The 18,797-nt window shown below is 38.7% G+C and overlaps 1 protein-coding gene across 6 annotated transcripts in view; it reads right to left on the bottom strand.

Annotated features, from left to right (window-relative positions):
- The window catches only part of ULK4 (unc-51 like kinase 4), a 793,903-nt gene that overhangs the window by 131,939 nt on the left and 643,167 nt on the right, over positions 1 to 18,797 (bottom strand). Inside the window, exon 36 of one of the 6 annotated variants that reach the window (XM_009201106.4) lies at positions 16,281 to 16,367. The exons of the other annotated variants lie outside the window; for them this stretch is intronic. Within the exon in view, the coding sequence (XP_009199370.3) occupies positions 16,302 to 16,367 (66 nt within the window). The 3' untranslated portion in view covers positions 16,281 to 16,301. Of the gene's footprint in view, positions 1 to 16,280; positions 16,368 to 18,797 lie in introns of those variants that run through there. 6 annotated transcript variants of the gene reach the window in all.

Below are 18,797 nucleotides of genomic sequence, written 5' to 3'. Positions count from 1 at the left end.
GACAAGCAAATGCTGAGGGATTTTGACACCACCAGGCCTGCCTTACAAGAGCTCCTGAAGGAAGCACTAAATATGGAAAGGAAAAACCAGTACTAGCCACTGCAGAAACAAACCAAAATGTAAAGACTACTGACACTATGAAGAAACTTCATCAACTAATGGGCAAAATAACGAGCTAGCATCATAACGACAGGATCAAATTCACACATAAAAATATTAACCTTAAATGTAAACAGGTTAAATGCCCCTATTAAAAGGTGCAGACTGGCAAATTGCATAAAGAGTCAAGACCCATCGGTGTGCTGTATTCTGGAGACCCATCTCATATGCAAAGACACTCATAGGCTCAAAATAAAGGGATGAAGGAAGATTTACCAAGCAAATGGAGAGCAAACAAAAGCAGGGGTTGCAATCCTAGTCTCTGAATAAACAGACTTTAAACCAACAAACATCAAAAAAGACAAAGAAGGGCATTACATAATAGTAAAGGGATCAACGCAACAAGAAGAGCTAACTATCCTAAATACATATGCACCCAACACAGGAGCACCCAGATTCATAAAGCAAGTTCTTAGAGACCTATAAGGAGACTTAGATTCCCACACAATAATAGTGGGAGACTTTAACACCCCACCGTCAATATTAGACAGATCAATGAAACAGAAAATTGATAAGGATATTCAGGACTTGAATTCAGCTAGGGACCAAGTGGACCTAATACACATCTACAGAACTTGCCACCGCAAATCAACAGAATATACATTCTTCTCAGCACCACATAGCACTTATTCTAAAATTGACCACATAATTGGAAGTAAAACACTCCTCAGCACATGCAAAAGAATGCAAATCAAGACAAACAGTCTTTCAGACCACAGTGCAATCAAATTAGAACTCAGGATTAAAGAAACTCACTCAAAACCGCACAGCTACATGGAAACTGAACAACATACTACTCAGTGACTACTGGGTAAACAGCAAAATTAAGGCAGAAATAAAGAAGTTCTTTGAAACCAATGAGAAGAGAGATACAATGTACCAGAATCTCTGGGACACTCCTAAAGCAGTGTTTAGAGGGAAATTAATAGCAATAAATGTCCACAGGAGAAAGTGGGAAAGATCTAAAATCAACAACCTAACATCACAATTAAAAGAAATGGAGAAGCAAGAGCAAACACATTCAAAAGCTAGCAGAAGGCAAGAAATAACTAAGATCAAAGCAAAACTGAAAAAGATAGAGACACAAAAAACCTTTCAAAAAATCAATGAATCCAGGAGCTGGTTTTCTAAAAGGATTAACAAAATAGATAGACCGCTAGCCAGACTAATAAAGAAGAAAAGAGAGAAGAATCAAATAGACACAATAAAAAATGACAAAGGGGGTATCACCACGGATCCCACAGAAATACAAACTACCATCAGAGAATACTATAAACACCTCTACGCAAATAAACTAGAAAATCTAGAAGAAATGGATAAATTCCTGGACACACACACCCTCCCAAGACTAAACCAAGAAGAAGTTGAATCCCTGAATAGACCAATAACAAGTTCTGAAATTGAGGCAGTAATTAATAGCCTTCCAAGCAAAAAAAAAAAAAAGCCCAGGACCAGACAGATTCACAGGTGAATTCTACCAGAGGTGCAAAGAGGAGCTGGTATTACTCCTTCTGAAACTATTCTAAACAATAGAAAAACAGGGACTCCTCCCTACCTCATTTTAAGAGGCCAGCATCATCCTGATACCAAAACCTGGTAGAGACACAACAAAAAAAGAAAATTTCAGGCCAATATCCCTGATGAACATCAATGTGAAAATCCTCAACAAAATACTGGCAAATGGAATCCAGCAGCACATCAAAAAGCTTATCCACCATGATCAAGTTGGCTTAATCCCTGGGATGCAAGCCTGCTTCAACATATAATAAATATAATCCAAAACATAAAAAGAACCCATGACAAAAACCACATGATTATCTCAATAGAGGCAGAAAAGGCCTTTGACAAAATTCAACACCACTTCACGCTAAAAACACTCAATAAACTAGGTATTGACGGAACATAACTGAAAACAATAAGAGCTATTTATGACAAACCCACAGCCAATATCATACTGAATGGGCAAAAGCTGGAAACATTCCCTTTGAAAACTGGCACAAGACAAGGATACCCTCTCTTACCACTCCTATTCAACATAATATTGGAAGTTCTGACCAGGGTAATCAGGCAAGAGAAAGAAATAAAGGGTATTCAAATGGGAAGAGAGGAAGTCAAATTATCTCTGTTTGCACATGACATGACTGTATATTTAGAAAACTCCATCGTCGCAGCCCAAAATCTCCTTAAGCTGATAAGCAACTTCAGCAAAGTCTCAGGATACAAAATCAATGTGCAAAAATCACAAGCATTCTTATACACCAGTAATAGACAAACAGAGAGCCAAATCATGAGCAAACTCCCATTCACAACAGCTATAAAGAGAATAAAATACCTAGGAATCCAACTTACAAGGGATGGGAAGGACCTCTTCAAGGAGAACTACAAACCACTGCTCAAGGAAGTAAGAGAGGACACAAACAAATGGAAAAACATTCCATGGTCATGGATAAGAAGAATCAATATTGTGAAAACGGCCATACTGCCCAAAGTAATTTATAGATTCAATGCGATTCCCATCAAGCTACCATTAACTTTCTTCACAGAATTAGAAAAAACTACTTTAAAATTCATATGGAACCAAAAAAGAGTCTGTATAGCCAAGACAATCCTAAGCAAAAAGAACAAAGCTGGAGGCATCACACTACCTGACTTCAAACTATACAAGGCTACAGTAACCAAAACAGCACGATACTGGTACCAAAACAGATATATACACCAATGGAATAGAACAGAGGCCACAGAACTAACACCACACATCTACAACCATCTGATCTTTGACAAATCTGACAAAAACAAGAAATGGGCAAAGGATTCCCTATTTAATAAATGGTGCTGGGAAAACTGGCTAGCCATCATATGCAGAAAACTGAAACTGTATGCTTTCCCTACACATTATACAAAAATTAACTCATGATGAATTAAATATTTAAATGTGAGACCTAAACCCATAAAAACCCTAGAAGAAAACCTAGCCAATACCGTTCAGGACATAGGCATGGGCAAAGACTTCATGAGTAAAACATGAAAAGCAATAGCAACAAAAGCCAAAATTGACAAATAGGATCTAATTAAACTAAAGAGCTTCTGCACTGGCAAAGAAACTAGCATCAGAGTGAACAGGCAGCCTACAGAATGGGAGAAAATTTTTGCAATCTACCCATCTGATAAAGGGCTGATATCCAGAATCTACAAGGAACTTAAACAAATTTACAAGAAAAAAACAAACAACCCTTATCAAAAAATGGGCGAAGGATATGAACAGACACTTTTCAAATGAAGACATCTATGTGGCCAACAAACATGTGAAAAAAAGCTCATCATCTCTGGTCATTAGAGAAATGCAAATTAAAACCACAATGAGATACCATCTTGTGCCAGTTAGAATGGCGATCATTAAAAAGTCAGAAAACAACAGATGCTGGAGAAGATGTGGAGAAATAGGAACATTTTTACACTGTTGGTGGGAGTGTAAATTAGTTCAACCATTGTGGAAGACAGTGTGGTAATTCCTCAAGGATCTGGAACTAGAAATACCATTTGACCCAGCAATCCCTTTACTGGGTATATACCCAAAGGATCATAAATCATTCTACTATAAAGACACATGCACACATATGTTTATTGTTTATTGTACCACTATTCACAATAGCAAAGACTTGGAACCAACCCAAATGCCCATCAATGATAGACTGGATAAAGAAAATGTGGCACATTTACACCATGGAATACTACGTAGTCATAAAAAGAATGAGTTCAAGTCCTTTGCGGGGACATGAATGAAGCTGGAAACCATCATTCTCAGCAAACTAACGCAGGAACAGAAAACCAAACACCACATGTTCTCACTCATAAGTGGGAGTTGAACAATGAGAGCATACGGGCACAGGGAGGGGAATACCACACACCAGGGCCTGTGGAGGGATGGGAGGCAAGGGGAGGGCTGGCATTAGGAGAAATACCTAATGTAGATGACGAGTTGATGGGTACAACAAACCACCATGGCACATGTATACCTATGTAATAAACCTGCACATTCTGTACATGTATCCCAGAACTTAAAGTATTTATTTTTTTAAAAAAGTGAAACAAGAAAAAAAAAGTGTTCAGTATCCTAAAAAATATATGTACTGTATGGAACTCTGAAACTTTCTTTGGAGAATGGATAAAAATGTTATATGTATACATTGGAAATGGAAGCAGAATAATTTGAAATGAGAGACCTAATCATTACTTGCTTCAAGGAGGGTCATGATAGCAGCATGCTTTCAACTGAAAAAGGAAATCAAGATGCCATGAGAAATAATTCTCAGGAACACTTTCAAAACATTTCCTTTAACAATGGTGTTGGAAAAGACTAATCCCCGAAACAGAAAACGTTAAACAAGCCTCAATAACAATTTCATGGCCATCACTGGGATACCGGTCTAGAAAGTCTGGCACAATTGTCTAAAATGCCAATGAGACCTGATCTGTGACATATGTGTGGGGCACCAACCCTTGCCCAGCCATCTCCTAAATGTTCTGAGCAGAAATACTGGAAGGAGACCATGTGGTTTAGCTCAACCTTACTCATCACCACTAGAAGCCAAAAATATTTTTTAAAAATCAAAGTAAGTGAGCACTGACACAGATCAAAAAGGTCATTTGCTATGATACTTGATTTTAAAGGCAAATTCTTAAATAGAAACTATGTATGCATGTGGGATCATAGGTTTGCTATGCTAAATGGGTAGTGAGAGTGGCAGAGGATATGTATTACATATTTATTTTCAATTCCTTAGTTCCCAGGAAGTCTGATTGATTAGGGAAGCCCAAGTCTTTAGGGGCATAAACAAGTGCACTGATAAATTGATGAGTAGTTGGCTCTCACGTGGTCACATACCAAAGTGAAGAAAAAAATTAAAATCTTGCAAACGATGTGAGATTTCATAAAATCAGTGCCAGTGATGATAGAAGAATTACACCAAAGTCTTTGATGAGTGAGGGTCTGACAGATAAACATAAAACTAGATGATTAACAGTTGGAGAAGAGAAAAATCTCTTCAAGGGTGAAGACAAGACAATTCAAAAGACAGGCAATTCAAAACGGAATGCTAGTTTGAACAGCAAGGGAAAACTGAGGAAGATCTTACATAGTTTTACAATAAGAGACTCATTTTTATGATGGGGCTGGAAAGGTTAAGTATGAAGAATGTTATAACATGCCATTATGCAATTTTGATAATGTAAAAGATGATATACAAGGAAGTTTAGAATCACTGGTAAAGCCCCAAGTGATGGAGCAAAAAGATCCATCTATAGGCCTTCTTACCATACCCTCAGAGTAAGACTGCATCTCTGCTGATTCCCAGGGGCAGGGACATAGGGAACACAGGCCTTCTGGGTGGGGGTCACCTCTGTCCTGGCTGGAGTCAGGAGTTGTCCCAGAACTATTCAGGCTTCAGCAAGGCTCACTCACAGCCTCACCCATCCAGTTGGCCTGGGACAGTCAAGGCCAATCTCATTCCTCATTGTGTCCAAGTTTATGTAGGTCGCCATGTAAAGCCCAGGCCCCCCAGGTCAGCCTTATTCCCCTGGGCTCTCATCTCTATGAGGCTCTGTATATTCTATATTCTGATTCTCATCTTCACCCCTCCTCTTGAATCCCTTCTACTCACTATGCCTTTTGGACAGAGGCACCAGCAAGACCTCCTTTATCCTCAGTCTCTTCCTAGGATGCGCCTTTCACTTTTTTTGCTGTAACTGAAACTGGGCTTTTCCCTCGTGATAGGCTCCTCTTACATGTGTCTTTCATACTCCTGAGCTGCTGGGCCCGGAGAAACCTCCTTGGTTCTCACAGAAGCTTCCTGGTCATTCTCCATCCCTCTTCCATGCATCCCCTGCCCGTCTTCCCCCAGCTTTAAATCTTACGTCACCAGAGAACACCTTCTACTCTTACCTGTGGCAGTTATCTGTGGATTATCAGGTCGCTCACACTCCCATTCCCCAGCTCACTGTCAGTGTCTTCAACACCACCTTTATCAAGCGCTTGGTCATTTCAAAGTCCACAGAGAGGGTCCTTCCAAAACTACTCATTTCTTTGGCTTTCCCTCCAGTGATCTTGTCCTCCTCCACATTTGATTCACTCCCCTTGTTTTAACCTATACCTGGTCATTACCATTAACTGGCAACCTCCGGAATCTACATTCAAGCATTCCACATTCCGATACCATTCTGTTCAAGTCCAGACCTCCCTCTGTTGGAATTCCAGGCCTGAAGAGCCAACTGCCAGCTTGCCATTTCCAGATGGATGTCCAACAGGCATCTTAAATGTAAAATGTTCAACTGAGCTCCTGGTTTTCTCTCTGCCCTCAAATCAGCTCCTCCTACAGTTTCAGCCATCTCAGTTTTGTCTTAGTCCAAAATTGGAATCATCTTTCAGTATTTCTTTCCTAGTCTCCAACTAATATGTCAGCAAATTCTATTGGTTCTGCTTTCAAGATATATCCAAAATATAACCACTTTTTACTCCCTCCAAGTCATGATCAGGACTCTCCCGATATAGCAGCCTCCTGACATATATCTCTTATCCTTCACCCTCTTCGATGACTACTCTCAATGCAGCAGCCAGACTGTCTATCCCTTCAGCTCAAAACCCTCCAAAGGCTTCCACTTCACTGAAGATAAAGGCCAGTGTTTACAAGGGTTTACAGGGCCTTTGTAACCTCTTTCCTCCACGACACCCTTCCCTGTTGTCTCCCTCACATCCTATGTGTCTCCTTCTTGCTCAGTTTGCTCTGGACACAGGGGCTTCCTTACAGTCCCTAGAACATACCAGGGATATACCTGCCTTGCGGCCTTAGCACTTGCTATTCCCCTGCTCCAAACACTCCCTGGCTGCTTTCTCTACTTCTTTCAGTCTTTACTCAGATGTCATCTCAGGGAGGGCTTCCCTAGTCACATTATCTAAAAGCTGCAAATAGCCTGCTGTCTTTCCTATTTTCCTTTCTCTCGTTATTTTTCTTCTTAGTGCTTTCCCTACGTAAAATACGACATAGTTTACTTAATAAATGTGGCTATCATGTCACTCTCTTAGCAAGCTCCATTAGAGCAGGGTTTTCTGTCTGTCTTGTTCTCTGCTGTATCCCCAACATTGAGAACTGTGGGTGCTACAGAGCAGTTAACAAGTAAAACAATATTTACTTGTTGAGTGAGTGGTCACTCTGTCTTACTGAGGACTTTTTCTGTGTGGTACTGAAAAATGCTGAATAACTCATTAGAATGACTTCATAACATTGTTAAAAGACAAATCAAATTCACTTTGATAAATGTTAGTTTCATATTTTGAGATTAAATCCCAATGAAACCTTTTGTCATTATGTACCGTAATTGTTAGATTGCCAGTTTAAATGAATCTACATTAAGTGGTTAGTTTTCCATTATCACTTATTCTGGAACAAAAAGGAACTCCTGTGTTATCAAATAATACACCTAAACCTTGGAGTAGTTCTGTTGACTGAATTCAAGATACTAGTTTACAAAAAAACAAGAGTCATACTTTACATGATATGATTCAATTCAACTCATCTCACAGCTTGAACTTAAAATATTCTCTTGGATACATATTGTAATTATCAACTGAACTATTCTCCTTATATTTTTCTGTGATTATTTAAAACCTGATACCAAACTCTGGTTATTTGCTTTATATATAGTGTATCTACCTAGAAACAGTCTTGCTAAGGAAAGAGATATATCCCTACGAACATAATGTGGATATTAGTTATTGTTTATTTCAATTGATGGAATTCATTTCTTACAATTAATATATATTAAAGAAAAATTGTATTTAAATTATTTAAAAAACGAAATTTAAAAACATTTAGTGTAGGTATTCATAACAGAAGGTCCCTCAAAAAATTGCCATTGCTGTTTACAACCACAAGGCAGTATTTTTCTTTTTCTTTTTTTTTTCTTTTCTGAGACAAAGTTTCACTGTTGTCGCCCAGGCTGGAGCGCAATGGCGCAATCTCGGGTCACTGCAACCTCCACCTCCTTGGTTCAAGCGATTCTCCTGCCTCAGCCTCCTGAGTAGCTAGGACTACAGGCGCCTGACACCACGCCTGGCTAATTTTTATATTTTAAGCGGAGACAGGTTTTCACCATGTTGGCCAGGTTGGTCTCGAACTCCTGACCTCAGGTGATCCACCTTCCTCGGTCTCCCAAAATGCTGGGATTACAGGCGTGACCCACCATGCCTGGCCTGGAAGTATTTTTCAAACATGTTCATTCTAATACTTAACTTGCTTTAAATGCTCATTGTTCTGAGACTGGTTTTGTTAAGGGCATGACATTAGACATCCCAAATTACCAAAGGAATCTGTAGCATTCTGCACAGCAAAAGCTGCACAGTGAAGTTGGTGATGGTCAAAATGATTACTATGCATCAGGAAAACACCGTAGGAATTTGCAATTACTATTATTTGAACCAGATAATAATTCCCTTTAAATGGAAATATTCAGGGGTTGAATAAATAAATGGTCCCTCACAGTGAGCTTTCTTTTGTGTTTCTCCCACCACTTCCCTTGGTTCTCAGGAGGCTGCAGAGCGCAAAGCACCAGGGACTCTTAGCTTTTTACTTACAACTTATACTGGGTAGATTCTCAATGAATTAATATCATAGAAGGAAGCAGTGTTCCCGGCAACTCTTCTCCCTTTTTGAGAGTTATTATATCTGTTACCAAGAAAAGTAGATTGGTCCTTTCCACATTTTAAATATTTCCCCTCAGGCGTTAAAATTAACCATTTTGTTCCATAAATATTATCAAATTTTTATAGTTTTTACCCTTTACTTTAAAAAGTCAATGTGGGAAATAGGAATATTCACACGGTTCCAATGTATCTCTCCAAGCATGCCTTAGTGATTGCAAGGGAAACACACACCTGCATAGTGGAGACATGTGGCAGATGCCCTCTTAACCAAGCAATTAAACTTAGCATCACTAAAAGTGGAGATGACTGACATCACATGCTTCTCAATATGATACAGTATAAGGGGCACTATCAACGGGACATTGTGACCCAAAATATCATGAGGAAATAATCATTCTACTCTCCAGAGTATGGGATATTCCATAAGACAAGTGACTTAGGCTTTTCAAAAAGTCAATTTCATAAGAAAAAAAAAAAAAAAGAAAGATTCTTCTAGATTAAAAGAGACAAGGAAACAATAATAAATTCAGTATGTGAGCCTTGGTTGGAATGTGGCTTAAAAACAAAAGACTATAATAGTCATTTTTTGACAACTAATAATATCAGCATTTTGGGAGGCTGAGGCAGGCAATCACTTGAGCCCAGTTCAAGACCAGCCTAGACAATATAGCGAAACCCTATTTCTGTTTTTCTGAGATCAGATGAGATCGGGTGCATTCAGGGTGGTATGGCTGTAGAGCCTGTCTATATATATATATATATATATATATTTTTTAAGACAGAGTCTCACTCTGTCGCCCAGGCTGGAGTGCAGTGGCGTGATCTCGGCTCACTGCAACCTCTGCCTCCCAGGTTCAAGCAATTCTCCTGCCTCAGCCTCCTGAGTAGCTGGGAGTACAGGCATCCGCCATCACGCCTGGCTACTTTTTGTATTTTCAGTAGAGATGGGGTTTCACCATGTTAGCCAGGTTGGTCTTGAACTCCCGATCTCAGGTGATCTGCCCACCTCAGCCTCCCAAAGTGCTGGGATTACAGGTGTTAGCCACTGCACCCAGCCTTTATCTTTAAAAAAAGAAAATTAGCTGGGCACAGTGGTGCATGCCTGTAGTCCCAGCTACTTGAAAGGCTGAGGTGAGATAATCAACTGAGCCCCTGAGGTCAAGGCTGCAGTCCCCATGAGGGCACCACTGCATTCCTGCCTGAACAACAGAGTGAGACCTTGTCTCAAAAAAAAAAAAAAAGTATTAAGTAGATATTAATGATATGAAATTGTTAATTTTCTTAGTTGTGATAATGGTATTATGGTTAGAGACCAAGTTCCATGATGTCTTCACTTTCACATGATTTAGAAAACACATACACACAACAGAAATATGGTAAAATGATAATTCTTAATTCTTGATTACACAGGTGCTCATCCTATGACTCTTTCATCTTTTCTTGGATTTTGAGACTTTTTATAATAAAAAGAAGAGTAAAAGTATCACCAATGGCAATAGAAATCTGAAAGAGCACAAGACGCTATAGAGAGAGCAGGGAAAAAAATTTATGTGCTAGGATTACAGGAAGGGAGTAGGGGACCTGAATCTCTTGAGAAAAGATATCATAACAAAAGGAAAATTATGCTGCACAGGGGCTACAAATGACAGATTGGAAAAAAAAATAGGAAGGGAAGGCAACTAGCCTGGGCAACAGGGTGAAATTATGTCTCTAAAATTAAAAAGAAAATTCATATCACAACTTGGTACACACAGCCACATGTGCAAACAGATGCAGAAAACGGGAAAAAAAGTTTCACAAAGCAATATCCTATGAACAACACATTAAGATTTGTTATTCTGTTCTATTTCATTTTTATTTAAATAACAAATGCTGCACTGTGAAACTTTAAATTGCTTTCAGTGGATCATGACGTGTAGTTGGAAAAACACAAATCTCAATCAACTTGCTTGCTTTGTCAGTAGTGAAACTTAGAGAGGTTGTGTCTTGTCTATGGCAGTACAAGTAGTTGACTGAAGAGCTGAGATTGGAACTCAGGGCTATGGGCTCCTAGGCCACATTCTGTCTATTCCACTAAGCTGACTTTCACATTGTTTTATCTTTAAAACACACATGAAACTTTTCAACCTCCTTAACTGACAATATTTTCCAAATCTCAACCCTGGATGCTTATTATTATCCTTTATACTATTTCTGGGAAGAAATATACTGTATTCAGCCATTCAGGTCATAAACTTCATGAGAGCAGAGGGGTTGCCTGTCTTGTTCTTCATGTATTTTACCTTCAGCACTTCCATGTTTGGCTCATAACAGATGCTCAATATACTACTGCTGAACGAATTAATGACTCCACTCTTGTGGATTTAGCTATTATCTCAATATTGATAACTCTTATATACATATTCCTTTTTTTACAACTAGAATCTAATTTTGCATTTCATTTTGTGGCCTTTCATATTCATCCACCCTAATTTTCAAACACCAGATCACTTTTTCAAGGTGTTATTTGTTATTTTTAACTGAACATGTGTAAAATTAAACTTACCATATTAAATGGGTTTTTCTCTACCTCTACTGAAGGTACTAATTATATTCCAGGTATTTGGATTAGGAATTCCCATGAAGTGGGGTCCACAGACTCCAGTTTTCTCAAAAGTCAGGCAGGAAACAAATGTTTGAATTACTTGAGTATAAGAACAGAGGGAGAATTGGAACCACGGCCAAACCAGAGAACCCAGAACCACCTAAAACTTTTGTTGACCCTTTGTGTTCAATTTGTGGTCCACGAATCTAGAGCCACACTTAGCTCACATTCCCCTGCCTCAGAGACCTATACTCAATCAGACCTGGTTGATTTTTCCTATTCAATGCCTCTTGCAATGGTTCTAGATCATACATCCTTATATGGAATCAAACTGCAGATACTAGGAGGAGAACCCAAGTGAGGAGGAAAGTAGGGAGCTGATGTGTGGGGAAATGAGACATGTTCAGATGGATCTTAAGGAAGCTTTCTCTCTCACATCCTGTGACATGTGATCTTGTCGATACCTATGGGAAAGATCTATATATTTCCTCAACGCTCTTGAGGTGGACTATCATTTTATCATAGTAACACTGAGGTCTGAGTCCTGAGAAGGACTGGCTATAAATGACTCTGTTCCACTAGCCATTTTCTGAATCTGCCTTGCTCAAAATCTCAGGAATATCTCTTCAGGGAATTATGTAAAAATTTTAGGCACTATATTTCTTTTTCTTTAATAGACTTTTTTAAAAATTGGCAAATTATTAGTGTACATATTCATGAGGTACACAGTGATGTTTCAATACATATAATGTATAGTGGTCAGATCAAGGTAATTAGGATATCTATCATTTAAAACATTTATCATTTCTTTGCGTTGAAAATGTTCAGTATCTTTCTCTAGCTCTTTGAAACTGTGTTTTATTATTAACTATAGTCATCCTACAATGGTATAGAGTGCTAGGACTTATTCCTCTTATTTAGCTGTAATTTTGTATCCTTTAACAAATCTCTCCCTATCCTTCCTCCCATCCCCCTTCCCTTCCCTTCCCGGCCTCTAGAATCCTCTGTTTTACTTTTTACTTCTATGAGAGCAACTTTTTTTAGCTTCCACATATGAGTGAAAACATGCGGTGTTTATCTTTCTGTGCCTGGCTTATTTCATTTAACATAATATCATCCAGTGCCATCCATGTTTCTTTTCTTTGTTGGAAAGATACAACAAAATCATTCAAAGAGTTCCCAAATTAACTTGCAAACCCTATGGCAATCAGTGGCAGAGAATGCCTCTCCAGTGGAACTGCAAATGGGTGTGTATGGATTCAATAAAAGATCTCTTTCAGAAACGCTTAAGAGCATCCTCTCAGGGTTTTAGGAAATCTTCTAAAAAACCAGATTTCATAAAATTGATTAAATTTACGTTTAACTCATTTGGGTGCATAGTGTTTCTCTTAGAAATTTTACTGGTTTTACATCAATCCCCATTCTTTTCTCCTTTAAGAATACAAGTCAAGAACAGAAGGTCTTAACCACAAGAAAAATAGGAGGGAGAGAGGTATAATTTCACCTTTTTATATCTCAAGGAATATTTCTTTACTTTTCTAGGAGAAACAGTGCCTCTTCTGATTCTAAATTCTACAGCCCAACCTGGTGCTAAACTATTAAAAGAATGGCTGCAGAATTCCTAGTTTCCTCATCTGGTCTCTTTAAAAATGTAATGACTCTGTACATAAAGAAATGCTATATTACACTCATTTTCAGCAACATAACATGCGTGTTCTCATGTGGAATGAGAGGGGCCGGTGACCTATATGAGAATTCAGAAGAAAAATGATAGTGAGCACAGCAAGACTTTCTGAAGACCACAGGATAAAGATTCTTCATGGAACAGGTATTTGTAACAAATCCTTAATACTATTCATCTTCAGAGAGTTATTGCAAATCACATTCCTTCCACCTCTGCTGCACCAGGTAGATGGGTGAGAAGGCAACAGGGAGTTAGTAACATCAGCATATTATAGTCACCCTCCCATGGACTATTTTTCTGCTTTCAGAGAGTAGTTGATAGCATATATTTAAGCCAATTTTAGGCACAGAACAAATCTGTGGTGGTTCGTGTGTAGTCAATATTTTGAGTGTTGGAGTAAGCTAGCTTTAATTAAGAGACAAGTAGCTAATCTACAATCATTGCCCTGGGAAAACTCCCACTGATATCCAGTTTAAGGGAAAGGTAAACTTGGGAGACACTTGAAGGATTTCCATCACATTTTTAAAGCTAAAGCAGAAAGTATAATTATAAAGCCTCCCAACTTCCTCTTAAATTACAGCAGATAATTAAATCGTTAGGTTTCTTCAACATTCTCCGGATGTTCTAAATACAGACTAAATAAGAAAGAGCACCCTAGAGGCAAAACACATCCCATCTCTATTAGCAGAAATTAAACATTCTATTTCTTTAATTTGTTAGTGAAAATTATAGTTTTAGAAAGTGACTGTCACAAGATTGGGACTTTAAACAGAAAAGTCAAGAATCCAGGACCCTTGCTGTGATTCACAGGGAGGGATCTGCCACATGATTCCCCAATATGATTCTCTAACAACCATGGTTTACGTCACTGACATGCTCATTACCTGTAAATTATGGAGTCAAACATATCTTGGGCTTGCCCTCTGAATCCATCCAGACTCGCTCAGCTTTGGGCACAGGAGGCCACTCTTCCATCAGGGTTTTAAAAGAGATGACCCCATCAGCTTAGAATACTCTTCTTTTTAGATGTGCTCCTGGTGGGAGTGGGTACTTAATGAATATCCTCTGACTAGGTCCTCAGGGAACTTGTCTTTTCCTCCCTAACTTCTTATGGTCAAGAAAATGCATTTGTCAGGCCTCCTTAATCCAATTACTGGCACCAGGTAATAAATCTAGAATGGCTCTGTATCTCTATGGAATCTGATTCTTCTGCTCCAGTGAGTCGAGCCTGAGAGTTGGGTCTCCCCAAAGTCACAGGAAATTTTTGCATGTGTTCCTTATATCACTCAAGTTCCTGTCCTCTATCCATATGCATATCCAATCTCATGCAGTCTTCAGAAACTTGGCAGGGCTACTGTGGAGAAGACTGAAGCTTCAGACTATGGGATAACTAAATGTCTTTTATGGTCCTTCTCAGTCTGACCTAGGTGTGTCTACAAAGTACTAACACGAGCTCCCAATATGGACTGAAGACCAAAAATGAACTGCCAATAACAAAAACGCTGTATTTTATGAACATTCCTTATTCAGCTCAGTAAATGCTAAATACCTATTCTGTGACAGCTACTATGGTAAAGTTTTATGCCACAGTAAGGAAAACTAATTCAATTAAGATGCTGCCAGCAGCCTTTTCTTTCAGAGACCAGAATTTCTTAATTCCATCAACAATGTCTAAACTCTAAATTCTCCTAAAGTTAATGTTCAGTGAAGCTCTGGCTTTTCCTGGCCCATTCTTATGTCTTCCCAATCTGGCTCCATGGATTTCTGGGTCTTTGCTCAGGATGTGCTTCTTCCTGCTCAGTGTGTAGAATACCAACACATTCTTCCATACGCAGTTTAAACATCATGTCTTGCCAACTTCCTCCCCAGAATGATTGTTCCTGCGGAACTTTCTTGGCTCCTCCAGTGTAGCACTGATTGGATCCTGTTTTGTAATGAAGCTGGTTGCTTCCATGTCTCTCTGGCTAGAGATCCCTGAGGGCAGGGAGCAGCAAGATCGTGTCTGTTTCAATATCTCCAGTGCAGTGCTTTGCACATAGTCATAACTCTATCCATTACTTGTTTTTCTATGAATAAAAGAATGAATCTCTCAGGTGCTGTCTGGATCAAAGTTCAGTCAAATTCTGCCTGACAAATGCCTGAGGAATTCAGATCAGTCCTTGGCAAAGCAGCAGCCTGGGGCCAGCTACTTCGAAGGAGAATGGGCTGGGGCCATCCAACCTGGGCTTGATACCAGCTCTATCATTCCCTAGTTGGTGGCCTTGGGAACATTACTTAAGCTCCTTAAGCCTTAAGTTATAACCTATAAAATGGGAATCATCTGGGAACAATCACTGGAGCTGTTCTCCAGGGATGCTGTCAAGATTAAAGGAGATTAATCCACCAAAAATCCTAACACAGAGACCACCACACAGTAGTAACCAACAACTGATGAACATCTTTTACACGTCAGACACCATAACATTCTGAAGATACAACAAATAACAAGACCGACCACATTACCACCCGGGAACAAGGGTAACGTAAAGATAAGAACAGAAAGTAAGCCAACAATTATAAAGCAATGGCTGCCAGAGAATTAAAAACAGAGAACAGAAGGACAAAGAGGAAGGAGGACTAAATCAGTCCAGAAGTATGAGACAGGTGGTATCACACTCCTCTTTGGGTAACCTGCTGCTATTTCTCTCCAAATGTACTAACCTCAGTACAGATGGGGTTACTTCCCAATAAACCCATTATAATGTAAGTCAAAAATGCATTTAGTATACCTAACCTGCCAAACGTCATGGCCCAGCGTACCTTAAATGTGCTCAGAACACTTACATTAGCCTGCAATTGAGCAAAATCATCTAATACAAAGCCTACTTTGTAACACAGTATTGAGTATCTCATATAATTTATTGAAGACCATATTGAAAGTAAAAAATAGAATGGTTGTTTGGGTACCTGAAATACAGTTTCTGCTAAATGAGCATCAGTTTTGCACCAATGCAAAGTTGAGAAATCCTAATTTGAACCATGGTAAACTGGAGACCATCTGTATTCCATTTAATTAGAACTGAGCTTCAGAATGGGCAAGTTCAAGGCCATAGCTGAGCTGACTGGGGCCCCTAGAATCTCTGATTATATGTTTTATATGACTTGACCCAACATTGACTTACCCAGGGTAAATCAGAAGGTTTTCAGAAGATTTTGAGGCATTTATCACAGATGGCAGGCCTGCAAACATTATGGGCATTCTTGAAAAACTAAAGTAGAGACATCAAAGAGTTAGAGTGACCTTCACAGATACCCTCCAGAAGAGGGTAGAAAACAGTATCTTGGGACTGTCCAGGCTATTTGTTATTGTTGCTAAGCAAACAAACAGTTGTTTTAATCCCAATCCAGAACGTTTTTGCATCTTACTTCCTAAATACCACACAGAAAGGCTCCATAGTTCTTTGGAGAAATGCCTGATTCCAAGGCTGGAGTAGTAATACAATATGAGCCTGGAATATCACATTATGATTGAAAGCACTCCAGAAAAAAAAAAAAAAAAGATGATGGAGAATGTCAAAAGACATAGCAGACATCCGAAAGCATTTCCATTAGCCAAATCTGGGGCAGCCGTGGATTGTAACCCACTGAAAAATCCATGAGCCAATTCTGATAATAACAGAGATAAGTTTTAAAAAATCAATAAATGGGACAGAAAAGGTGGAACAACACAAATGTCCATCAATGGATCATACATTTTTAAAATGTGGTATACACATAACAATGGATTATTAGTCAGCCCTAAAAAGGGAGGAAATTCTAGCACGTGCTACATCATGAATAAACCTTGAAGCCACTACAATAAGTGAAACAAGCCAGACATAAAAGGACAAATATTGTATAATTCCACTTGTACGAGGTACCTAGAGTAGTCAAATTCATAGAAACAAAGTAGAATGGTGGTTACCAGGCACTGGGAGAAGGAGGAGTGGGAAGTTATTGTTTAATAGGCACAGAGTTTCAGTTTAGGAAGATGAAAAAGTTGTGGAGATGGATAATAGTGATGGTTGCACAACAATATGAATATGCTTAATGCCACTGAACCACATACTTAAAAATAATTCAAGTGATAAATGTTATGCTATATACATTTTACCACAATAAAAAGAAAATAGATGAGCAGCACCAGGATCAACTTGTTTTTGCATACAAAGGTAAAAATCACTTGGATTCAACTTTTCTTCCACAAAGCAAAATCTACCTGGCCCTATGAGGAAGGTCAGATATTATAAAGAAGCCATTTTAAATAGTAAAGCAAACTAAAAGACGGTAGAATCTGTTTATTTCAAACAAGTTGGGGTCTTATTAATTAATCTGTATGATTAATTTGATCAGTGTTTTAGTAAAACATAACTTACTTCCATAATATCTGCAATTCTAAAATCTAGAGAGCTCTGAAAATCCAAACCTTTTTTCATAAGTTCAAAACACATATTTCATATTGTTCAAAAACACATATGGTAGCAAAACCTCACCTGAACTCATAAGAGCCCATGTTTGGTCTTAATTTACCTCTACCTGGTGTAAATATTCATACATTTTGCCACAGAAATATTACTGTGCTTATGGTGGCATTGCCTGAGTGCCTCCTATGGGCATCATATAATATACAGTATAAGTACCATGCCAAAAAGATGTGAAAATTCTAAGTTTCAAAAAAAAAAAAAAACTGGTCCTGAATTTCAAAGAGACTATAGATCCCTACAAAATTTAACCATATCAGATATCAGACCAATATTTTCCAAGTTTTTGACATTTTCTACCAAATTCACACTTTTGCCATATCTACAGATCACTTGTATTATTATATTCTCTAGTACTTGTCTTCAGATTGACTCACCTTTTTTCTTTAAATAATTTTTAAAAGAAACATCTCCACTGTAAAAGATGAGAGCTTGAGAGGCCAGCTCTGTTAAAAGGGAAATGCTGAAGGATTAGAGAGGTGTTAAAGACACAACAACAAACTGAGGCTTTTGCCTTGAATAACCAGAAAGACCAACAGAAAATGGAAATGAAATAACTGCCTCACTACGTGATTCCACATCATCTAGTGCTAGGCTGGTGCACCGTCTCCAAAACCTACTCTCCTCAGAAGTATTCATCCCACACTTGGGGAACTGGACTAGACCATCATAATCCTGCAACTCAGGTAATGACTCTGCTGAGATTAGTAAGTCTTGTTTTGGGGTTGAGGGGAGTCACATCCACACAGCAGCACAATACAGCAGTGAGGGAGTCAATCTCCTTATCTCCCTTCTAATTCTGTCACCCATCACCTGTCATGCAGGTTCAGCTGGGTCACTCACAACTGTCTACTTATCAAATTGGTGCAAGTCATTTTGAGTACAACTCTCTGGAACATCCACAGCTTCCACCTGCCAAAGGACACCTCAAGGTACTAGGATCTAGAAGTGAACATGGACTGACAAACCAGAGGATGACAGGTGAACAGAACCCCCATCCTTTATTAACTTCAACACTAGCTACTGTAAATAGTGGCCTTCAAAATCAGCAGAGAAAGATTTACTGTAGAAAGAGAATAGGTTTTCAAAAGTACTTTCAAATAGACATCAGCTCTATATGCATTTTTAAATAAAATAAGTGAAGCAGAAGGGAAAGTTTTTCCTTACAGTGGAATGCTG

This window comes from Papio anubis, chromosome 2, assembly GCF_008728515.1.
Source record: "Papio anubis isolate 15944 chromosome 2, Panubis1.0, whole genome shotgun sequence".
NCBI classification, from domain to species: domain Eukaryota; kingdom Metazoa; phylum Chordata; class Mammalia; order Primates; family Cercopithecidae; genus Papio; species Papio anubis.
The sequence above is the reverse complement of the archived record's forward strand: the minus strand, read 5'-3'. Positions and strand labels throughout refer to the sequence as shown.